This window comes from Myotis davidii, unplaced genomic scaffold, assembly GCF_000327345.1.
Source record: "Myotis davidii unplaced genomic scaffold, ASM32734v1 scaffold655, whole genome shotgun sequence".
In the NCBI taxonomy this organism is placed as follows: domain Eukaryota; kingdom Metazoa; phylum Chordata; class Mammalia; order Chiroptera; family Vespertilionidae; genus Myotis; species Myotis davidii.
Window position 1 is genome coordinate 1,823,019 of NW_006287547.1, and position 25,280 is coordinate 1,848,298.

The following is a 25,280-nucleotide window of genomic DNA, read 5'->3' on the forward strand; positions in this document are numbered from 1 at the left end:
CGCCCCGGGGCCGGGAGTTGGGCTTCTCGACCCCACCGGCAGGAACTCGTGTGCTCACGGATCCACTTGGACACCAGGGGCTGGCATGCTGGGAGGCGGGCACAGGGAGAGTCGGGACCCCGGAGGCTGGGTCCTTGCCTGCCCGGCTTAGGCAGAGGAAATTAGGGCTTTTCTGCTAAACCCGTGGACAGGGATTTCCGCTGGGCCCTTAAAAGCTTGCCTAGTCCCAGAGTGCATGATTACCCATTTCCCTTGCAGAATGCCACCCTTTCCCCATTGCCCCCTAGGATCCTGACTGCCCCTTCCTTCACCTCTCGCCTGCATATTTCTGCTTTGCATCCCATCCCAGAAAACTGGTGGCTAAACAGCCAGTGTGTAGCACAGGAAGAGGCTCCCTTCTCTGGGGACCATTTGCAACTCTGCACCTCTGCTTTTGGAGAGGCTGAGGGCCCAGTAACAACACTTTTCAGCCTGGACCCTTAGCTGGACTTCCTCTTTGGGGGGCCCAATGCTTCCTCTGTTTAAGTAGAAATCATTCCTGGAGGAAATAGATATTGTGCGGCTTGCAGAATTAGGTTGCTAGCAGTCATCTGTTGCTAGGGCTCAGGTAAGAAATTCCTGCAAGGAACTAAGAACATCCAGTTATTACAAGATGCCTACCTGGTTCAAATATTGGCCATCTCGAGAGAGAGGTTGACTTTAATGTCTAGAGGTAGATCTTTAAAACAGGATCAGAGATAAGACATATCCACCTGAACATCCTATTTTAATAAAGTCTTGGCCATGGCCCCACTTAGATCAAAAAGTATTTGACACTTTGGGTTCCCAAATTTTAGTAAATTGAGTATGGAGGGCCATTGCTCTTATGGAAACACTTTGATTTGTGTCATCACAGCAATAATTAAAGGACAAAATTAAGGGCAAAAATCGCAAGTTGAACAATTTTCAGCTGATTGTGTGCTCAATGCCACAGTACTTCGTTTGAGTGATATCTTTCCTCTTCTTGAGGGATTGGCTTTGACAATTCATGCTGACTTTTCCTCATTTTTTTCTATTTGTGTTTATCAGTCTGTGAGTAAAACAGGGCATGATTTTTAGTTAATGTACTAAATTCAAGAGGGCAGGAAATTTGAATCCACTTCTGGATCTGCCATTTTCCATCTGGCCTTGAATTAATTACTTTACCTTCTTGCTCCAGTTTTCTCATCTGTAAGAAGGGAATGTTACCCACCCTTTTCATCCTAGCCAGGGGTTGGCATACTTTTTCTGTAAAGTCCAGGTAGTACGTATTTTTGGCGTTGCAGGTCACAGTACAAAAGCAGCGGTAGATGATACAGAAATGAGTGGCTGTGACTCATTTGGCCCAATGAGTGAATTTGGCGCAAGGGTTATAGGTTTTAATTTTATAAGATACTAAAGGCCTGGTGCACAAAAATTCGTGCACTCTCACAGTCCAGGAGCCCTCAAGGGGCCTAAGCTGCAGCCTGACCTCCCTCTGCAGGAGGCGACCGGCGGACAGGTAGGGGGACAGCACCAACCTGGTGAGCAGCTGGCCCTGTCCCCCCCATCACCGCTCTGCCGCCCCCTGATCACCGTCTCCTCCCTCTTCCCGCTGGCACCCGACTTGGCTGGCCTGGTACCGCCCGCTCGCCGGTCCCACCCCCTGCCAACCGGTAGTTCCGCCATTGGGTTGTTTTGCATACAGTATTAGGCTTTTATTATATAGGATTATATGCAAAGCTTTTTTGAAACCAAAACCTCTGTCTCCAAGGAGATGAGCAACAACAGTCATTTCAGTAGCATTTTGCAAACAGACATGGTAACTCCCTGTTTTATTTTCCTCTGCCCAGGACTTTTAGAGTAATGCAACAGAAGGCCTTTGAAGAAAGCAGATACCCCTGGCAGGAGTCCTTTGAGAATGTTGCTGTGTGCTTGCCATTCCGCTGCCCGAGGTGCGGAGACCATACCCGATTTAGAAGCTTGTCATCATTAAAGGCCCACCTGGAATTCAGTCACAGCTACCAGGAAAGAACCCTCTTGACGAAATGCAGCCTCTTTCCGTCCCTCGAAGACACAGACCTAGTCACATCCTCGGAACCCCTGAAACTGGGGAAATTGCAGAGCTGCGGCAACGTGGTGAAGCAGAAATCCAGCTATGTTAATTTGTACAGCATTGCACACGAGCACTGCAAGGACAGGAAGCCATTCGAGGTGGTGGCCGAGAGACCTGTGTCCTACGTGCAGACCTACAGTGCAGTGGATCTATGTGCCGACCCGCTGGATGGGCCCAGGGCCAGTCCCGGACTCCCCACCTCCGACACCAAAGCTGCTTTCGAGGCCCACGTCCGAGAAAAATTCAATCGGATGGTCGAGGCCGTGGACAGGACCATCGAGAAGAGGATCGACAAACTCACCAAAGAGCTGGCCCAGAAGACCGCAGAACTGCTGGAAGTCCGGGCGGCTTTTGTCCAGCTGACTCAGAGAAAGCAGGAAGTTCAGAGACGAGAGCGGGCCCTGAATAGGCAGGTGGACGTGGCAGTGGAGATGATCGCGGGGCTGAGGCAACGCCTGACAGAATCGGAGGAGGAGCTTCTCAGGAAAGAAGAGTAAGTGGCGCTGGACCAGGATGCTCACCCCTTTGCTCCAGGCACCCACCCCCAGGTGACAAGCCAGTGTTAGGCCAGGTTTGGCGCTTATTACTTGCAGGTGGTACCTTGGCTGCAGTTCTCGTTGATGTAGTTGAATGTGGGGGGCACAAGGCTTTTAATATTATTTACCCTCCCTGTGTATGGTCAGCAACCTGTAAGTCAAAATACCTAATTTTTTCCTCACCCTGGAAACTGTAAAGTACAGATAATGTTTTTAAAGAGAGGTGTCTTGTTTCTGTGGTGGGTGTCGTTTCCCACGCTCACTGGGGAGCGGGGGAGTTGAATGGGCGGGCAGAAAGGTGGGCTCGGGGGCCCTTCCTTCTTGACAATCTCCATGTAATGAAGTCGAGAACATGAGATGCTGTCTCATTCGAGTGAGAAGTATGCCCTAAATACAAATACTTTTGGCTTCTTTGCCATTTTGGATTTTTCCGCCTACCGTAACTAAATGTTGGTTGATTGCCGAGAATCCATCCCATTACAATTTTTACTTGGAAGACGCAGACATTAGGAAACCCAGAGGGACCTGCGATATTGCTGTGCTTCTGTGATTGAAGTTGGAGAATTTTCTTTTTGTAAAAGGTTATGTCATACTAGAGTGAGTCACGCATGCCTGCTTGCAAAGAGTTGACACCGGTTTTCACAAGTTATGGGTGTTCAGATAAGCTACTACTTTAAAAGCCATCGTACTTAGAAAAGCATTTCCTTGTCAGTGTTATGGATTCAATACAAACTAAAAAAGTATACTTAACAATGCAGTGTATTTCCCTAAAGCAGCATGTTGGATTTAGTTATAAATGGAGTCTTGAAATTTATAGAATGAAAGGACATAAAAATTGATAAACTACAACATGCTGGAAGGGAGGTTTCTAAATTGAGTTCCGTTATAGAGACCGACTTCATTTCATACTTTCTCTGCCCTGTGGCACTCTTCTTTATGTGGTGTCCCTTAAAATGGAGTAATTAAAGCTTCCTCCATTTGGTAAGAGGCTGAGAAACCCTGAATATTAAAGAGGTCGTCCTTCCCTGTCGCTAAATGCTTACATGCTACCTAGAGGGAAAGCCTTCTCTGCTCAACTAGACATTTTCCAAATATGTAGCGAGGGCAGAACTGAATCAGCCACTGATGTACTTTGATCTTAGGGAAATGATATCTAAGGAAAAATCTTTTTCTCTTGGATTCTGGTGTTTCCTGATGGGAAGTTAGTGCCTTGACCCATATGGCCACCCGGGTGACTAACATTACACAACTAGAAAAATAGCAGATGGGGTTCCCCTGTGTGCTGAGAAAAGTTTAGAATTAAATTTTGTGATATTTCTGTTTGATTTAAGAGCAGTACATTTAAAAGGTAAGCAAATTAATTGTTTGCATTTATTTATTTGTTGTGTTTTATTTATTAAATCTATAAGGAAAAATGGATGTGGGATTTGGGGTGGTAGAAGACAGTTTGATGGTAGGGAGGATCATCTGGTTAGATCTAGGTTATGGACAAGGATCTAACTTTTATTTTGGTGGTGGGCTCAAGGGTGCTTTATTATTAAATAGAACAGGTGAACTAGCTTTAGTAAAAGTGGGCCATACATGGATCAATAATGATAATGTGTTATGGTTAATCCAATGCTGTCACCTGAAGACCAATTGAAAAACTAACACATACTTGTAGGAAAATTAACATGTAGAATTGCACGTGCTAAAAGTCCTCCCTCCTCTCCAAGCATACATACCCCATAACCATATGGACTTTAAACATAGAGCTACTGTGTTTTTCCAAATGGAATCATAACACATATTATCCTGTGTGGAGTTTGCTTTTGTTTTAACATAGTATATTGTAGGCATCTTTTATGCACTAAATAGAATTATGTCATTCCTCTTGATTACTGGGTGGTATTGCATGGTATGGCTGCATCATGGCTGATTTAATCAGTCTGCTGTTGATGAATGCATGGTTTTGTTCCATTTTTTTTAGTATCAAAAATAGTGCCTTTGTTAACATCTTTGTACATATATCTTTGTTCACATTTTTGTGAATATATCTGAGGGTAAAGTTGATTTTCAGTATGACATTTTTTTGGACTACCAGAAGAGGAAAAAAAAGCAATGTGATCAAAGTAACCACTCTAAATGAAAATACAATGAAACTGCCTTAAACTTTTAAACATAAAATAACAAAGTCTTCATTTTCTTCAGCCTTCATTTGGCCTGTTCTATCAGTCTCTGTATTCAAACCTCAAATAATCATTCCTTCTGCGCATAAAATAGGACTGAACGAGTCTTGTTTCCAGGAAGGACAGTGGAGCCCTTGGTTTGAGAGATTGACTACGGCCCTGGCCCCCAGTGTCCACAGTGTCCGGCCCCCCTGCCACTAGCACCCCCCAACCCTCTGAGATGGGGATGCAGCACAAGCCAGCTGCCCATCGGCCACACCATTGAAACCAGGTTGATTTGACTAGATCTGCCTGGCTGGGCTGGGCCATGCCCCTTCCCTCCTTACCTCCTCCTCGCAGAGCTGAGCTTTCCACCAAAGAGGTGACCTTTCAGATATGGGAAGCTGCTTGGCCAGGGAACCTACCAGGAACTGTGCTCCCCTCCAGATGAGCTCCCCCGGCCCATTTGTGGAAGAAGTTAGGGTTGTTATAGTACCACTCAAAATGGACTTTCACTCCAGGGACCCTTTGAGACCCAGGTGGTAGATTTTTTTTTTTAAAGCAAACATCTAGTATTTAATATTCACTTGAGTTTCTCTTGCCTATTGATTTCCCCTCAACTTTAAAATTCTTTCTTTCGCCGGAACCGGTTTGGCTCAGTGGATGGAGCGTCGGCCTGCGGACTGAAGGGTCCCAGGTTCGATTCCGGTGAAGGGCATGTGCCTGGGTTGCGGGCACATCCCCAGTGGGAGGTGTGCAGGAGGCAGCTGATCGATGTCTCTCTCTCATCGATGTTTCTGGCTTCCTGTCTCTCTCCCTTCCTCTCTGTAAAAAATCAATAAAATATATTTAAAAAAAAAAAATAAATAAAATAAAATTCTTTCTTTCAAACTGAAATAAAGGAAGGACTCTGAGGGCCGCTTTTGCCCTGAGACCATCTTTAGCTGGAATGACCTCAGATTGTAGAGGTCATTATATATATGTGTGTGTGTGTGTGTGTGTGTATATATATACACACATATATATATATATACATATATATATATATATACACGCTTTGCAACAGAGAAGATTGTTTGAATTGCAATATTTTGTACTTCTGTGCGGGTGAGTCTCATTGTACCTTTGTAGAGAGGTATCTCTGTGTTTCTGGAGAGCAAATCCAAAAAAGAAATTTCTCATTGTCTTCACAAAGTCTGTGCAATTTTAAAAGTCCTTTGGAAACAGGTATTTACTTATTCAAGAGTATTCAGGGCTGTAGGGTAGCGCTGTCCGTAATCAGGTAAATCAATCCTGGCCAACCTTGCAGGAAGGTATCCTTTAACAAGAATGGATGGCTGTGGGTAGTAGCTGATTCCTGGCCCAGCTGGTCACCTGGGGTTTGGAGAACATCAGTGTAATAACATTAATCCTTCTTCTGCTGGGAAGGTTGGAAAGTCCCACCTGACCACCTGGGATGTGCCTAGCACTCTGCTAGGTGTGTGTGGGGAACACAGACTTCTTGGTATTTTTCCCTAAGGAACTTACACTCTACATAGGAAGAATCCATATATCCATGAACATGCCCATGTTCACACCCAGGGCATTGAACAAGTACTTAAATACAGTATTGGTTTCAAGTTGATAAAGAAATTAGAGGACAGATTTTTCTATTTAAGAGTCCACACTGAAGGAGTGAGGACAAAGGGCAGAATTTGCATTGGCAACCAGAGGACAGTGACATTGGAGAACAGCAGGGAGGTTAGACATGACCCCTGAGGGGACTGTGTAACTGTAGTACTGGCAGGTACCCCGGTCTCCTTCAGGATAACACCCTCATTTCACAGACGGGGAAAGCGAGGCCCAGAGAAGTGTTGTGACCCATCCAAGGACAAAAAGTTAGTATCAAAGCTGAAACTGGAACCCAACTCCCTGTCTCTCTGCTGAGTGCTTTTTCTGTTAATTCACTGTGTCTCGGCCAGACTTGTGAAAATGTGGTACTTGCCCAAAGCATCAAGACTTAAGTAATACTGAACTGGGCCCATTTTGGAATGGATTTGCTCCTTTTCTATTTTGAGAGGGCTGCCAGGATGACGTCATTTATTTTTCTGATGTGATTAAAGCAAATGTCAGCTGGCATCAGAGGTGTTGGGAAATTGGGAAATGGTCGTGTCATTAAGTCTGCTTATGGTATTAAGCTTCTGGAACACCAGCCCAGGGCTTTTAACTTCCAACAAGGGCTCTTAACTTGACACTCTGCACGTCCATGCCCAGCCAGGTTGGAGCACGCGCCACCGGCCTTTGATTGCGGTGAGGGGTCTCTTTGTAATTCCATCTCTTAATTTCCATCCTGATCCCCTGTGAGCTAGAATATAATCTTTTCCCTTCTTCCTACATCATTTCCCCTGTTTCCCAGACTGGAGTTAGCGCAAGACAAATCTTTATTATAGAGTGTGTGCTGAGTGCCAGGTGCTGTTCTAGGATCTGGTAAGGCAAGTGGTAAAGCAAGTGAGTCTGGTCCTGCTTTCATGGCAGGGACAGGCCAGAAGGTGAAATAGACAGTCAAATGGTCATCAGGGGTATGATAAAAGAGACAGATAGGGGTAGCCTGACCCAGGTAACGTCCATTTGGGTTTCTATCCAAAGCTGGCTAGGGAGCACTGGCCTTTAAAAAGCAAGTTTGATTTGGAAACTTGCTTTGCACAACTAAACCCTCTTGCCACTTAATTATGTCTTTCCCATTTTTGATGAGCCAAAGCAGTGAGTAAGCAACTTGTCTCCAGAGCTAGGAAGCAGGCCAAGGAAAATCATGTCAGATGTAGAGTTCAGTTGGACAGGGAGGGGTCGGTTCGTTCCACATTTTAATACGTTTAGGTAAATAGGGGGGTCCTCTTTTCCAGGCTCTGTTCCATGCAGACTTATAAACTATTGTACAAAAAACCAATGTCAGACATGCCCTCAGCACATGCCACCAGCCCTTGATTGCAGTGAGGGATGTCACACGGTAAAATTTGGAGACCCAACAAATTTGTCTATTTTTCTTTCTCTCTCTTTCACACTTTTCCTCCTCTCCCCGAGCCCTACCCAACAGATTTTTGACCTGAGGGACTTAGACTATAAGTGTTGATCTACTTAGAACCAATAAAAATAATTTGACTTTCTCATTAGTTTTAAATACTTAATAAGAAATTTATACTTCTTCGTTTATTCAAAGAAGCCGAAACGAAAGATAAGGCAAGGGATGCTACGGTCCCAGGTGTATGGTAGGTGCAGAGTCCACCCCATGGAACCCTTGGGGGGTACAGGAGCTGGCCCCGAGCCCCAAGTTTGCAGCCAGGTTCCTGGTGCTCGGAGGTGATTGAATCTGACTTTGGGATTTGTACTGTGACTGGCATCGCGGTCTGTCTGAAGTGCTCTGTGATCAATGGCTAGACTATTTTTAACCGGAGGTATTTTTTACCCTTTCATATACCTCTGAAGAGGTTCATAAATGAGTAATGCAAAATGAAATTTAAATAACTTGGTAGAGCTTTGCCTTTGGGAGGAGAAGCTGACATTAAAGTGTTGTTTAAGAATAGAAGAAAGGCATATGTTTTAGATCCCACCTACATTCCTGTAGGAGGTACCTGTAATATAGGTTACTTATTTGTTTTATGTCCCAGTACTTGTCTGGAAAAAGATAAAAAGAAACTTAAGGATCTTTTTAATCAGTTCGAGATTTTCAACTAGAGATGTAGCTGCACATTTGATGCATTCAGCAGAGACTTGTTGAGACCCTACTGTGTGCTGGGCTCACAGTTAAAGGAGCAGGCAGGGTCCCTGGTTTACTCACCGATTTTACAATGAAACGGGGTCAATAGCACTAGTCCTCTGCAATGTGTACTGAGATAGGGTGCAAGGTTCTTCAGGAGAACACAGCAGGTAACCTAACCCACACCAAGCCCTGTGTCTGGGTAGCTTCCCCCCAGGAAAGCCCTGGGACTGGAGGGACCATTGAGAGAAGGAGCTTGGCCCTGGCTCAGTTGATTGAGCATCCTACTGTGCACCCAAAGGCTGGGCACACCCACATTGTGGTTTTGATCCCTAGTTTGGGTGAATATGGGAGGCAACCAATTGATGTTTCTCTCTCACATTAATATTTCTCTCTCTCCTCACTTTCTCTCTCTAAAATCAATAAAAACATATTTAAAAAATAGTGGACACTTGGAAAAGGCAGGTGTAGGGACCCTGCTGGAGGAACAGCATTTGCAAAAGTAAGGATCTGGCTGAATGGAGTGCACTGAAAGTGGAGCAGAGAGCTATGTGGTGCACATTAATGAGGAACATAAGCCTATAGGATGGCCATAAAAGCTGGAAACATAGGGGAATAGACATAATAAGTGGTTTATTTATAGTAGATTACAATATGTGATAGGATGGGTGTGTTGACCCTCATTAACAATGAGTAGTGCACTGCCTATGTAAAATCGAAACGAAGACCAGCATTAATGTGCATTTCCCTCTATCTCTATGCCTGCTTCTAGAATGTGTTGTTCACATGACAGTATGTACTTTGTATAGTATAGCCTTTGATTTTTCTGAGTGAGCCTGTCTTTAACCTACTTCAGAAGAAGTAAGTGAGGTGGTTGAAATGAAATAATATCCATGAATGAGCGCATGAGTGACAAATATTTGTTCTAAATAGAGCTTTGATTGCACTGAAAGGACTTTTTCACTCAGTGCTTCTGTATACTGTGTTTATTTCTGAATGTCTATAAATCTCAGGATACTGTCAGATTTTGAGGTCTGCAAGTCATTTGGCAAAATAATGAATGTCAGGACAGTTTCTTATACTGTACTGGTGTTTTTTTCCTTTAGTATCAACTATTGCTTTAGGGAAGCATGTGTCTCACTGAAGCTTAAAACTTAAAACCTTGGATTTAATCATACTTAATCTTTTAAAAAATAAACAAGAAGTCAAAGATGGGGCTGGAAGTAGCCTGGGACTCGTTCATTTCCCCAAAGCTGGCTATACCCACACCCTGACTGAGTTTCCCCCAGGTTCGCCCTGGTCTTCTCATCTGGCCTTCCAGCCTTCACACTGTAGTGCGAATGACAGGGTTGAGAACCAAACATAAAACCACACAAGTCATTCTGCTCTTCTGTCTGATAGCATCATATTATTCTTTTTCTTAAGTCACATTCAGCTCAGGTCTATAATTACATATTTATTTTAGTACGTGTTGCTTTTAAGGTCTGCTCCTCCACTCCACTACCGGCTACATCCGGCCTGCTACATGTTTTTGAGGAGCCATGAGCTAAGAATGGTTTTCACATTTTTAAATTGTTGAAAAATTAAAAAGAAAAATAATTATTCACGATATATGAAAATTACAGGAAATTCCAATTTCAGTGTCTGTAAAGTAAAATAATTTTAAAAATACATTGTACTGTTACACAGCCATGCTCCTTTGTTTTACATGTCACCTCTGGCTCTGTTGCACTAGGCCAGCGGTTCTCAACCTGTAGGTCGCAACCCCTTTGGGGGTCGAACGACCCTTTCACAGGGGTCGCCTAAGACCATCAGAAAACACATATATAATTACATATTGTTTTTATGATTAATCACTATGCTTTAATTATGTTCAATTTGTAATAATGAAAATACATCCTGCATATCAGATATTTACATGACGATTCATAACAGTAGCAAAATTACAGTTATGAAGTAGCAACGACAATAATTTTATGGTTGGGGGTCACCACAACATGAGGAACCATATTAAAGGGTCACGGCATTAGGAAGGTTGAGAACCACTGCACTAGGCAGAGTTGAGGTATGTGATGGAGCCCATATGCCCTGCAGAAACATTGACTCCCTGGCCCTTTACAGAAACAGGTGGCTGGTCCCTGGGTTAGACAGTAAGCTTCATGAATATAACCATCGGTTCCCGAGTGCCCCAGCACTAAGCCCAGTACCTGGTAGCATTCAATAAATGTTGGTTGAGTGACAGAATAATGGAATAATTAAATGTATGGATTGTGGCTTCATCTTCCTTATGTTTGAGCCCACGTTGCCCATCCTCCTCAGAGTTCTGAGGTTCTGGATCACGCTGGCACACAGAAAGAGGCAGTTCTAAATGTTGTGGCCTCGCTTCCTCTTACACTCCTAAAAAAAATCTGAGGACCCCCAAAAAGCTTTTGCATGTGTGAGTTTTATCTATGGACATTTACTATATCAGAAATTAAAAAAGAAATTTGAAAATCACTTATTAATTTATCTACAAATAGTAATAAGAAATCTATTCTTGCTAACATACATAACACATTTCTGTAAAAAAATAACAATTTTCCCAAAAACAGTTCAGTGAAAGGAGTGCATTGTTTATACATTTTGCAAATATTATTAATGCCTGGCCTAAGAGAAGGCAGCTGGACTTTTTCAGTTCTTCAGCATTTAATCTGTGGCAAATTTGTTATTTTGTTTGAAGTGGATGAAGGAAATCCAGTCTCACACAGCATGAAGCAGGAAAATGGAGAGGTATTTTAATACCATTTTCAGAGAATAGTGAGTATTCTGCTTTGATACTATGCCAAAATTCAACAGTTAGTAATTTCTTAAAGGTTAATGGCATCATGGAATCTGAAATCATATCAGTGAGTACGCTCTCCCTTGCATTGAAATCCAGTGAGTGGGTATTTTACTCTTGGAGTATAATTATTAAAGAGGTTACAAATGCAATGTGGTTTAATTCTTTCTTTTCCATTCAGGAAATTCCCCAGATCCTTGGGGAAATGAGAGGTGTTTCTGGACATTGTTCATCCAGACTGAGCAGGATGTGAAAGGGGATCCAAAGTTGTGCACACAGGCCGCTCCGCAGTCAGCCATGGGCTTTGTTCCTGTTTTCATTAATCTGGATACCCAAACACAATCTCAGTAGGGTGGATTTCTCCAGCCCCTGTCTTGGGGAACTTCTCTTTTAAAATTAAATCATCAGGCTTGTTTCAACTCTCTCTCTCTCTCTCTCTTTTTTTAAATTGATGTGAAACATCCATAAACTGAAATTAGGTTAGCATTGGTGCCAGGTTGGTTGACAAATACAAAGGGTATTAACTTCTTGGCTTCAGGGCACAAGATAATTGGATGAAGGGAAAGTTAGGAAAAGATGCTTCTCTTCTCCAACATGACATAATGCTCCATGAACAGCTAGGAGCATTCACGTTAATTCGTAAAAGTTTTATATGGAACCAGCAGCAAGACATTACATGATTTAAAAATACAGCCACAGTCATAAGCTGTAATGCATTCAGACTTGTTTTCTTGATTTTGAGATGTTAATCCTGTGGGATTAAGCTGTCAATATTGCTGTCTTATATTTTAAACACTACAGAGAGCCCAAGAATAGTAAATATGCAGAGAGAAAAAGAAGACTAGGAAAAATGGTGATGGGATTTTGAGTGTTTTTGTTTGTTTGTTTTTTCCTCCTTGTCCTTTTTAAACATTCATTACAACAAGCATTTATTGATTATTATGTGTCATATGTTGTATTGAGTGAGGGACTTAGAGCAGAGAACAAAGCTGATTCAGCCCTTGCTCAGTTAGATCTTCTAAATAGGTCAGCTTTCATATCCTATATAATAAAAAGCTAATATGCAAATTGACCAAACAGCGGAACGACCGATCGCTATGATGTGCACTGACCATCAAGGGGCAAACACTCAATGCAGGAGCTAACCCCTGGTGGTCAGTGCGCTCCCACAGGGGGAGCACCGCTCAGCCAGAAGCTGGGCTCACAGCTGGCGAGCGCATCGGTGGTGGCAGGAGCCTCTCCTGCATCTGTGGCAGCACTAAGGATATCTGACTGACGGCTTAGTCCACTCCCCCCGTCAGTCGGACATCCCCCAAGGGCTCCCAGACTATGAGAGGGTGCAGGCTGGGCTGAGGGGACCTCCCCCCAGGGCACGAATTTCTTGCACTAGGCCTCTAGTATCCTATAATAAGTGAAATCTTTCTATCATGAGATAAATATAGTATGTATTATAAACCAAAATGAATTGAAAAAACACAGTGGCTGTGTTTCTGTGTTTTTGGTGGAGGAGGGTTTATGGGTTTTTGGTTGTTTTCCCACAAGTACCATTTGGAGACTTTTTCATTATTCAGTTAACAACCTAAATTGCACCCAGGAAGTCTCTGCAATTGGTTTGACGCCGAATCAATTAAAGCCTTGCTGTTGGGAAGAGGATGTAGGAGCCATTTCTTGAGCTATGCTTTTAGAGGTGCTTTTGAGATGTGAAGATACTCTCTCCAAAGGATCTCAACTGTAAGTTGGAGCCACGAAAGCCGAATGTAGCACTCAGACGGACCCTCCACTCTTTGCTGCTAGTTAAGGTTTATGGCTCACCTAGGAGGCAGATCAAAGCTGAATGACAGTGGAGCTTGAAAATTGGCTCATGTCCATGGCCTGAGCAGCTTGGAAAGCCCACATCTTCTATTCAGGGCTCTTACGGAAACATCTGGAAATAAACTTGAAACTTGATGATGAAAGAACACTCTTTTCCAGAAGGACTCTTATTTCTCGTGTGTGACTATTTCTTGACTACTAAAAGATAATGGAATTATTATGGGATTCGGGTTATGTTTGATCCCTGGTAGGAAAACAGAAAAATGGTGGCTGGTATAATAAGCAATTCTTCCAGTGAATCATTTTTGACAACCAGTCTCTTTTCTATTTTTATAAATATATAATTCCCAAGGTTTTGCAGAGACACTTGACTTTATAGGAAGTCTCAGTATGGCCAAGTGTGACATAATATATTTGTGAGAGAAAAATCATGACTAATTACAAAAGCAGCCCACTGACTAGTCAGGCAGCAAAGAGCTGGAAGCCGCGGCCAGCTTCCTGCAAAGACTTTCTGTGAAACTGTGACTCCTGAGCTGGCCTTCCCTGAAGTTTCTACTCGTAAGAAATTATGGAGCTCAGTGGAACATAAAGATCAAGTGGAGGTTGAAAAGATGCAAAGTAGGCAATGAACTTAATGGATTCTCTAGAACAGGGGTGGGGGATGTCTGCCCCATGGGCCATTATAAGGCCCTCAAAATCATTTGGTCCGGCCCTGCCAAGGCATTGTGGTGAGTTAATTAAATGTTTAACCAAATATAACATTCTAATTTTTAAATTGATAATTTCGTATGGCCCACAGATTATGTTGTAAACATCCAAATGGCCCTCGGCAGGAAAAAAAGGTTCCCCACCCCTGCTCTAGAACGACTGCATGAGGTTAGATTTTTAACAAGAGGATTCATTTATCTACAGTGAAAGAGGCTGGAGGGGGAGTGGATAGTGTTTAAAATCTTGCTGCTGTAGCCAAAACCGGTTTGGCTCAGTGGATAGAGCGTCGGCCTGCAGACTGAAGGGTCCCAGGTTCGATTCCAGTCAAGGGCATATACCTGGGTTGCGGGCACATCCCCAGTAGGAGATGTGCAGGAGGCGGCTGATCGATGTTTCTAACTCTCTATCTCTCTCCCTTCCTCTCTGTAAAAAATCAATAAAATATATTTTTTAAAAAAATCTTGCTGCTGTATAAGCTGAGCATGGCCAGAAAAATGAGGGGTCACTCCTCAAAGGCTGAGAGAGATATTGAAGACACAAAAGAAAATACAATATCCAACAGCTATTAACATTATGGAATTAATTATTTCCAGTGGAGGTGGCAGAACATACAGAGGAGATGGCTGATAGGATCTTCATGATTTCTTACTGAAAGAGGCAGATCAGCTGAGGAGAACTGTGATACTGCACACCTGTTGGTAGTGTTGATTACCTGGAACATGACCTGAGAAACAGGCTAAGCACCGAGAGCACGCGCGCGTGTGTGTGTGTGTGTGTGTGTGTGTGTGTATACATGTGCTTATGCATACACATGTGCATAGAGGTGCTCCAGAGATGGCTACCAAAATGTTACTTTCATACTTGCATTAGCAATAAAAATAAAATATAAAATAACAATAAAATAATATTTTTTGTTCTGGATTTGTGAATCCACAAGGAATTATGCAGATAAAAGAGTATTGTTTGGGGTATTTTGCACAACTTTTTCGGGAAGGGGCAACATGCACAATTCTTCTCCTACATCAAGTAGAATAGCTTTCCCAGTGGACCCTGGATTGACTTCAAGATAGCATTTCTTGGGCTGTTTCATTCTTAGCTCAAACATCAACTGTTGGACAAGATGACTCATTTTATACACTTGCATTCAGCACAGCCTCTTGCTTTTATACCTTCCCTCCCTGTAGTATTTTCTCCCCTTTTAAAATATAAGTCAGAACTTTTCTCAAAAATGTCCAGTGGTTTCCCATCTCATTTTTTTATTTAATTTTTAATTTTTTATTACAAAGGGTATTACATATGTGTCCATTTTTTCCCCCCGCCCTAGACAGTCCCCTAGCCTCCCCTACCCCCCAGTGTCTTATGTCCATTGGTTATGCTTATATGCATGCATACAAGTCCTTTGGTTGATCTCTTACCCCCCTACCTCCCGCCCCCCAACTCTCCCCGGCCTTCCCGCTGCAGTTTGACCCTCTACCTCCCATCTCATTTGTAATAAAATTGGGAATCATCACAGTGACCTGTGAGGCCCTTCCTGGCTGTCTGCTCCCACAGACCTCTCCTTGCCCCACTTTGCTCCCACCACCCAGGCCTCTTTGCTGTATCATAGACCCATCTGCACACCTCCCTAAACTCTTCCCAGGTGTCTGCTCAAATGTTATCCCGTCCAAAAGGTTATCCCTGACTTTGCTTTCTAAATATCACTCACCCCTTCCCTTCTTCTATCTCTCTCTGCCTTCTTGCATCCAGTTTCAGCTTTCTCCTTAGTACTTATCACCACCTGACATATTTTCTTTCGGTATATTTTTTTAAAAATATATTTTATCGATTTTTTACAGAGAGGAAGGGAGAGGGAGAGAGTTAGAAACATCGATGAGAGAGAAACATCGATCAGCTGCCTCCTGCACACCCCCCACTGGGGATGTGCCTGTAATCAAGGTACATGCCCTTGACTGGAATCAAACCTGGGACTCTTCAGTCCGCAGGCCAACGCTCCATTCAGTGAGCCAAAACAGTTAGGGCTTTTGGTATATTTTATAGTGACTCTCTGCTACTAAAATTGTAATCTCTAAATGTAAATACTAAAATGGAATCTTAGTTCTTTTGTCATTGCTGTGACCACACAGCCTAGGGCAGTACCTGACAGTGTAGACACTCGATAAAATGTGTTGAAGGAATGAATTCCTGTATCATTTCTCCATTTTGTGGTTTGTTTGTTTTTTTTTTCATTTTTCCTTGCAGAGAAGTTGTTACATTCAACCATTTCCTCGAAGCAGCAGCTGAGAAGGAGGTTCAAGGGAAAGCTAGGCTCCGGGACTTCATTGAGAACCTGTTGCAGCGGGTGGAACTGGCGGAGAAGCAGTTGGAGTACTACCAGAGCCAGCAGGCCTCCGGCTTCTGCCGGGACATCAGCGAGCACGTGGTAAGTGTGGTAAGTCGCGCAGGTCTGGCCAGAGTGTGAGGTCCTAGGTTTGGTGAGATCGGGTTAAGGACACAGGAAAAGGGATCTGGGGAGTGACTTCTAGGGATTCTCTAGACATCATTTGAGAGTACCGCCCGGCCATGCGTGTGTTATGGAAGTGAGACAGGCGAACCCCAGGCACCCGGAAGTAAGCTGAATTCTTGTGCACAGTCTCCAGTTCTTCACCCTCCAACTCCATGCCAGGCTGAGCTGGTAGAAGTGTTTTTTGGTTTTTTTTCTTTTTTTTAAATATATTTTATTGATTTTTTTACAGAGAGGAAGGGAGAGGGATAGAAAGTTAGAAACATCGATGAGATGGAAACATGGATCAGCTGCCTCCTGCACACCCCCTACTGGGGATGTGCCCGCGACCAAGGTACATGCCCTTGACCAGAATCGAACCTGGGACCTTGCAGTCCGCAGGCCGATGCACTATCCACTGAGCCAAACCGGTCAGGGCGGGAGAAGTGTTTCTATGCTTGTAGAATACGAGACCCTCCAAAGAGACAGTTTGTCTTCCTGGGCTTTTAAACCTTCTGTGAGAATGAAGCAGTTAGACTAGATGCTCTGTAGGATCTTTTGGCCTCTTAAATTCTCTGCGCATCACCTGACTTTGGTGGTTAGGAATTCTAAAATTGAAGTGTTGCCTGAATATTTTCAGTCTGCAGGCTTTTAAGTAACCCAGGGCTAAGAAATGTTAAAATTCTACTATGCTAAGCCAGGAGGATATTAGAAAGAAAACAGTGGAGGGCCAGGAAGAAGCAAGGAAGCCCATTAGTTCTCCCTGTTATTTATATTCCTGTGCCCACTTCCTCTGCTCCGTTTATTTTTCCAGCTTGAAAATGGAACACCTTTTATAAGAAGTAGCCAGTCATTATTTCTTGTCATGCTATACCATGTGACCCACAGTTGAACAGCATCTCTGCTCTGTAGTCAGATGTGTATATATAGAATTACATGTATATGTGCATGCACACACAACATATATACATATACATACATATAAACATATGCACATATATACACATGCATACATACATATAAAGAAACATGACAGGAAATTAATGAATATTTATGTCCATGCCCTCTGTGTCCCAAATATGAGTGACATCATCTGCCTTCATCAGGCTTGATTTTCCAAGGGAAGACTTGATTAATTCAAATGAAGTGCAGCTCAGAGTATAACAGGGAATTTGGATGTGGGAGCTGCTTGTGAGTAGAGCATGATCAGGCTGTTGGGAGGTGAACTCTCACTAGTGGAGGGAGTGTATTACCTCTCTGAGAAGACCAAGAGTGAGGTGTTTGATTTATGAAAGGATTTAGCAGATGTAGGCTCCCCTGTGCTCATGTGTAATTCTCTAACTCTGCTTTGAACCATAATGTACCACATTATGAGGCAGTCTGCAGACCCTGAGACATGTCTCCTTTCTACTTAGTCTACTTCATGATCATCATAGACACTCACCTATGAAATCAGGATCCATGTCTTTGATATAATGAAAGGGCTGGTTCCGGCCTCCCAGGGTATCTGTGGCTCTAGAGACACAGAGGAACTTGGGTGCTTTTAGTAGGAGAAGCTTTAGATCGTGTCTTTATTATCCTCTGGCCCAGCTTAGTGAAGGTCCAGAGCATCGAGAGGCCAGGCTTCTGGAGCCTCAGGCCTACCCACCAAGGAGACCTCCTAGCCCCAGTGTACCCCGGGATCAGCAGAACGTTCTGACCTTCCCCCCACACATCGGCCACTTCTTTCAGAACAGCTGGGAATACCATGCCCAGCCTGGCCTGGCTCCCACCATCTCAGCTAAGGCTACACATGAAAAACAGTATCGATCCTCTTTATCTCCTCTTCCATCCACCCCAGTTCCCTTCCTCCTCTCTTTCCTCTGTTTCTCATGACCACCTCCAGAGAGCAGTGACATTTCTAAGTTGGTGTATAAATTAATTCTTTCTAAGGTGTCTTCTAGCTCTAAGATTCTTTTGTGCTCCAGAAAAATCTCCTCCCGCTCCCCGCTCGCTTTTAGTGCCTTTTCTAAAATAGTGTTTCGGCATCTGTTTCTTTCCCTTAATCCCCTTGAGCATTTTTGTTCTTTTTCACCTGGCTGGTTTCTAAAAGTGTACTATGCTTACTCAGATATTTTGTCTTCATGCTCTGAAAAATGCTGTCGAATTAGACACAAAGTGACCCAGTATCCCATCTGCCAAAATCACGGACAGAACTGCTCACACAGAAGGTCATGAAACAGCTTGGATAATCTTATTTTAAGTGTTGCATTTATTTCCTGCAGGCTGCTAACTTAGGACTTGCAGTAATTCATTTAACACTTGTTTATTGGGCCTGCCGCAGCGCTTACTGAGTGCTGAGGAAACTGCTGTGCATGAGATGGAAGAGGTCCCTGCTCTCAGTGAGGAGGGGCTCACAATGAGCAAGTAAGCAAATAACGGAGATCATTTTGAAAGCGATAACCACTAATCAAGAAAAAAGTGAGATGATACGTTTAAGATGTCTACTTCAGTGAAACCCTTTCAGGAAAAGCCTTGCTGAGGAGGCAGTTTTGCACTGTGGCCTGAATAACGAGGAGCCAGCCCTGAAAATACGCAAGTGGAATGTTCTAGGCAAGGGAATAGGAATTGCCTTAGGAGGGAACAAGCTTGGTACCTTTGAGTGGTAGGAGATGAAGTCAGAGAGTTGGGAAGGATCCAGATCATGCTGGGCCTTGTAGGTCACGCAAGAAGTTTGGGTCTATTCCAGAGGGAAGCCATTGAAAGGTTTGAAGTTGGAGGTAACCTGGGTTTTAGCAGGAAGTCTGGTGCTCTCTGGAGAATTGAATGGAGGAGAGCAGGAAGGAGAGATGTGCTGGAAGGCTGTTATTGTGTGGCAGGGGAGAGGAGGTGGCAGTGTGGATAGAGTGGAGTAAAGAGAAGTGATGGGTATAGAATGTGTTCTGGGAGTAGAATGGATAAGACCACTTGGCCTTGCTGAAGGATTGGATTTATCGGGTGCGGAAAAGAGGAATCAAGAATGAATCTGAGGTTTTGGTCTGAGCAATTGAGTGTGCAGGACTGCCTGAGGCTCTAGGGGTCCGAAGGAACAGCGGCCTCTTGTGTTCACGGGGAGGAGAGCATATGAGAGTCCACAATGTGTGATGACCGGTCCCACCTTCACCCCAAACCTCATAATCTGTAGGATCACAGGAGGAATTCTGATCCAGCCATGGGTTCCACTTAACTTTTTGTGTCTACATTTCCTTGCTTGTATACTTATGTATACAAACACACACTTTGTAGGGAGGCCGTGCAGAGTGAAGACTTGCGTTTGAAGTTCAGTCCTAACACTGGTAATACATTGAGGCTTTAACCAACTAGTTAACTTTTCTGCCTTAGTTTGCATATCTGAAAAATGGGGATTATGAGACTACCTCTTAGGGTTGTTTTGAGGGTTAATTGTGTTTGTTGCATGGTGAGTATTTTACCCAGTGTGTGATGTATAGACATGCACAATTTCTGATACCATATGTGAGGTTCATCTTTACCTATCTTTATTTATGCATTTCCTTTTCTGTAATGCACAGTAAGTTATTCCTATTTCCTGAGGTCCCAGCAGGGTCCATTAGTTAAATCCATAAATGCTGAGGTTGTGGTTCTTAAAATGTTTTGGAAGTCAGGGACTCCTTTGAACATTTGAAAACACTGTTGGTCTTTTCCCCCAGAAAGGGAAGCATATACATACATATTCTTTCTTTCTCTCTTCTCTTCTCTTCTCTTCTCTTCTCTTCTCTTCTCTTCTCTTCTCTTTTTTTCTCTCTCTCTCTCTCTCTCTCTCTCTCTCTCTTTCTCTCTCTAAATCCCAAGGGTCTCGTGTATACCTATAAGCAATACATATACAAACTATATGTATACATCCATACATCCATACAGTAAAGTAAAAAAATTATTTTTCTGTTATATTTTGTAGCCATCTGGCCCACCTTCTTTGTATGTTGCATAATCTCACAACGCTCTTGCAAGGAAGGTGCCTTTTTCTGTTCATATTTACTAACCTCATGCCAAAGCCAGCCAGTGTGGACAGGGTCAACAATAAGGCTGACTTTTGATTGTCAAAAGGCAGAAGACAAACCTTCCTGGGGACATGACCCTCAAAAGTTAAGAAAACTTCTTTCTGATTTGCTCCTGACTACAGCTCAAGCTGCAGACAGAAGAATCTTACGCTGAGTCTCGCTTCTCAGGTTTAGTCTAGCAGGGGGCACGTGTCTTGGCCACATGGGGCCCTACATTTTCTTTGCCATTCTCATCTTCTGCTTGTCTTCCTACCACTTCTTTAGTGACAGAGATGAGCAACAGAAGCTTTGGAATACACTGGGTTGGCCTGTAAAATGGATGGTGACATCTGGATCACAAAATGATAATTATCAATTTATTCTGAAAATGATATTCCTAGCATGGCCACAGACGCGCATGAAGATATTTTAATGGGAATGGGAAATAATTTCAAGGATAGATGGCCTCAGGGACAATCGTGGAGTTGTTGGTCTTCATATGCTCTCATTTTAGAAATTACGTATTTTAGGCAATAAACATTTTATGCCAATTTTCCCCTCAGTTGAGACACTGTGACCAACCACAGCTGTAGTAAATTAGCTGCAAATGCAGTCTGAATCAACCAAGAAATAATGGTACATCATTCCAATTTTTAAAAACATGTTTCTTCAAATGTTGCTCTGTTGGGGGACTCTTTGGCTTGTTGAAGTTTTTTAGTTCTGCTGATTTTGGCTTTTTGGAAATCTCAGGACAGGGAGCCAGAGAGGATCCCTGAGTGAGCGGAGGCTGAGCATGAGGTGCCGGCTCACTGCTGTGGCGGATGGCACCGTGGGCAGTGCTGCCCATAGTTCCTGGTTCCTTAGTGGGGATACCGTTTCTTTAAAATCTAAGCAAGATTTTATAAATCAAATTCAATCTTCAAGTTAAGTAATGTTTTTTTCTTATTTGTTTTCCTTTAGCTTACAGATAGCTCTTCAAATAGGAAGCCCAAATGCCTGTATGTATATCTTTTTATACTTTGGCCATATGATAATGTTTGCATGTTTTCCTGTTGCATATATATATATATATATATATATATATAAAACCGGTTTCAGCTCCTGTTGCATTTTATGTGGCATCTATAATATAAATGGATTTGAGGGTCTCAGGTAAAAATTAACCAGCTTATGTACTTAACTTTCTAAAATGTGAGTGTGACTTTTATTTTTTATTTACTTTTTTATTTTTTTGTTAATCCTCACCCCAAAATATTTTTTCCATTGATTTTTAGAGAGGGGGGGGGTGGAGAGAAACATCAATGCAAGAGAGACACATTAATTGGTTGCCTCTCGCACATGCCCTGACCATGGCCAGGAAGTGAACCTGCAACCCAGGCACATGCCCTTGCCCAGGAATCAAATCCAAGACTTTTGGTGACATCCAGATGTCACACTCTAACCACTGAGCACACCAGCCAGGGCTTATGTGACTTTTAGCTATGCTAGTTGTAGTAGTCTATGGCAGTATGATAGTACTATAGGAGTATTTATATGGTGTTATATAGTGTAATTTTCTTTTATTACGCTATAGTATAGTCATAATAGCTCTACAGTACTATTAATGAAGTATGTGTACTGTATTATATATATGTCCTTATACCATGAATCACATACTTTATAATAACTGTACTACAGATTTGTCTGAGTACCCTAGTAGTTACTTAAAGATTCATGAGATATGGATTCTGCTCCCACCTTCTCTGTAGACCAACTGTATACATTATCCTGAGTAGTCATTTAAATTTCTGTTCCTCAGTGTTTGTCACTGATAAATAGGACTAGCAATATGTCGCTGCGAATGCAGATTCACGAGTTCCCTTCATGACAGTCACCAGAATTGTTGGAAAGAAAAAACCCAATATATGTCATTTGTTTTACTGGCAGCATTATCACTGCCCTAGCATGCAGGAGTGATTGTGCTGTAGGTAGCTTGCATTCTTTTAAGGTTTTAAAGAAATCTTTCTGCTCATCTCCCTCCTCCCACCCGACCATCTGTAGAAGCCGAGGACACCCACATGCAACGTGTAACCACCCTGATCTCAAGACTCATTTTCATCCAAAGGGAAGGAGCTACCTGAGAAAAGCCAAGGATGAGAGGGCCAGCATGCAGCCTGCTAAGTCCATTCACGACCAGGCCGAAACCCCCAGAGAACTCTGCAGACCACTGAAGAAAGGGGAGCCTCTGGGATTAAGTCGGAAAGGCAACATCAGGCCCAAAATGGCCAAGAAAAAGCCAACAGCACTCGTGAACATCATCTAAAAGGGTGGGTGGCCTGGACCGTCCTCCTGGGCTTTGGGGAATGTTGTTCTAGGGGCCAACAATAATGTCCTTTTAGACACATCCAATAGTAAGACACAGTGGGAAAGCAAAGGGCTAACACCTTTACTTCCTGTCCGTGCAAGCACGTGGATTAACCAGAATTTAACAAACGGGCATCTTGGGGAACCAGAATTTTCTTACAGGCTCCTTGTAGAAGCAAGAGGCAAATTGCAGAAATACTTTTTAAAAAGGAAGCAGTCTTTCTCAAAAGTTTAGTAAAACAAAGCTCCGTCTTCTAAAATAGTTAGCCCAGTCTTCAGTACTTTCTGCATCTGGCGTTCTATGCAGTGCTGATTAATGCTCAGACCCAAGGCCACACAAGATGTCAGGTGCTGAAAGAGATTCATCTATATCCACTGCTCAAAATTGTGAGATGAGGAACGGGAATATAAATTCTCTTAACAGCAGTGAAAAACCCCCAAACTATTTTTGTTTGTTTTTAACCTTCCCCTCAATTAGTTTGAAAGCCTCCAAAATACGAATTCCTGTTTCCCAGTGTATTCTGGTTAATCAGGACATTGGCGTTTGGATTGCTACAGGGACTCCTCTATTCAACTTCAGTTCTCTTTTGGATGGACTGTTTTCCAGCTTGTTTATTTGATTCAGGTTTTTTGTTTCCCCGGATGCATGTGTGTTGAGACTTTGGTGCAGCTCTGCTGTCTTCTTTGGCTGGGTGCTCTGCACCCTAACACCATGCTCCAGCCTCTATCTGAACAGCTGTCTCTATTGCTGTGGTTGCAGGAGGACATAAAACACATCACGGGCTCAGGGTCTGAATGGTTGGATGTCAACGAATCGCACGTGCAGTGTATTGTGAGCCATCCTGGAGACACGCAGCCCGTTCCCAAGACCTTCCCCGGCAATGTCCACGGCCTCTCTGTGAGCTGCAGGCATGGCTTTCTTCTTGCTGGCCTACCTTGCTCACCTCCTGCTGCTTCTGTGCCCTTTCAGGATTAAAATATATGCTGTTACCTTCCAGCCAGCTGCCTGAGGTGTCATTGTGCACTGCTTCCTAAAGTAGCTTCTGAAATAAACAGTACATGTGGGATCTGGAATCTGAGACTGTCCTCCTGTCCTGCCCTAAAATGGCCTTTATTTCCAAAAGACCCATCTGTTAAGAACCTCCTGCTTTACGATTTTCTTCAAGAATGAATTTTCATGTTTTTTAAACTTAGTGTTATCATCAGATCTCCTGCAGAGTTTACAAGTGCTGACATCCTTCCAGAAGTAAGAATAATTATGTCCACAAATAGATACATATATATATATAACATATAAAATATATATGTCAAGTATATTAATTTATTTTTAAATACTCATGGAAAAGGTGTGTGTTTGTGATGGGTGGTTTTTAAACAATGTATGCTTATGTAAATTGAATTCTCTCATTTTAAAAATTAAAACTGTAACCTAATTAACATTAGTAGAATTATGGTTGTTATTACAATAAGCATCAGATTAGCAGTGCATTAAAAATAGGTAATTAAGCAATTACTTAAAATGACAGTAAGTTGAAAAGTGTAACTTATCATTATATAAACATTTTTAACCTGTTACAGTGAAAATGTTGATTTTTGAATCTTGGCTTTGACTTTTGATTCATGGGTGTGGGCAATTCATGTGGTGTATAGGCAACTATCAAGTGGAAGAAAACATTGCTGTGAATATCACTGTTCTGGCTAACATTGTAAAAATTGTAATATTATATGATTAATTTAGAGAATTAATCTTCCCCAAGATTACTTATTATTGGTATTTATACCATGATTTCACTTTAGCCTTTTACATACTAAAAAATTGACTTGTTGATTGTATTGCATGCTAATTGTCCCCGTAACATGTGTGCAATCACAGCTTGTTTTTAAAGGTGGTATAACCAGACTTGTTTTTCTAATTTTATTTAGTGAAAACACATTTTCAAAGTGCATTTAACATGCTAGAGGGCAGACAGCTCTCTTTGACTGTGGTACCCAGTGATCTCCAGGAAGCACCATAATGGCATATCTACTCTATGTACATTACACAAGACAAATGATTTTAAGATTTATTATATTACAAACCAATTTTTTTAAATTTCAACTAAAGTCTGACCCTCACACAAGAAATGCATTAGAGACATAACTTTGGTATGGAACGTGGAAGCTGGCTCACTCCGAAGGGTATCCCACTTACATGCCATGGCCTGAGCCATGTGCCATGTCTCACTTGGGTCTTATTTAAAAAAAAAAAATTTTGTCCACATGGGAAGCCAACCTTACAGTTTCTCTTTGGAAGAAAAACCAAAGTTTCTGGGAAAACATGTTCAAGGTTAAACTGAAAAATGGATCTAATTTGTTTTGTACCGAAACAAAATCTGTATTTGAACCGTTCTTTCATTCTTCCCCACCCCTCCCCCCAAACTAGGTTACAGATTCTTAACTACAAAATTCAGATTTCTTAGACACCATTTTCCAGTATTTTACAGGGTTGGTCAGTTGTCTGGAAGCTGGAATATTCTCTTCCAAGAATTAAAAAGGAAGTTTTTAGATTATGAAATATTCTAATAAAAAGCTATATTTCTGA

The 25,280-nt window shown here is 42.6% G+C and overlaps 1 protein-coding gene across 3 annotated transcripts in view; it reads left to right on the forward strand.

Moving 5' to 3' along the window:
* ZNF365 (zinc finger protein 365) overlaps positions 1 to 25,280 on the forward strand; it is a 25,737-nt gene extending 457 nt beyond the window's left edge. The window contains exons 2-6 of one of the 3 annotated variants that reach the window (XM_006759378.2): positions 1,851 to 2,606; positions 16,103 to 16,283; positions 21,317 to 21,354; positions 22,397 to 22,662; positions 23,460 to 25,280. In XM_006759378.2, the coding sequence (XP_006759441.1) occupies positions 1,864 to 2,606; positions 16,103 to 16,283; positions 21,317 to 21,354; positions 22,397 to 22,658 (1,224 nt within the window). In that variant the 5' untranslated portion in view covers positions 1,851 to 1,863 and the 3' untranslated portion in view covers positions 22,659 to 22,662; positions 23,460 to 25,280. Of the gene's footprint in view, positions 1 to 1,850; positions 2,607 to 16,102; positions 16,284 to 21,316; positions 21,355 to 22,396 lie in introns of all 3 variants that reach the window. The other 2 variants (XM_006759377.2, XM_006759379.2) reach the window with 2 other exon arrangements.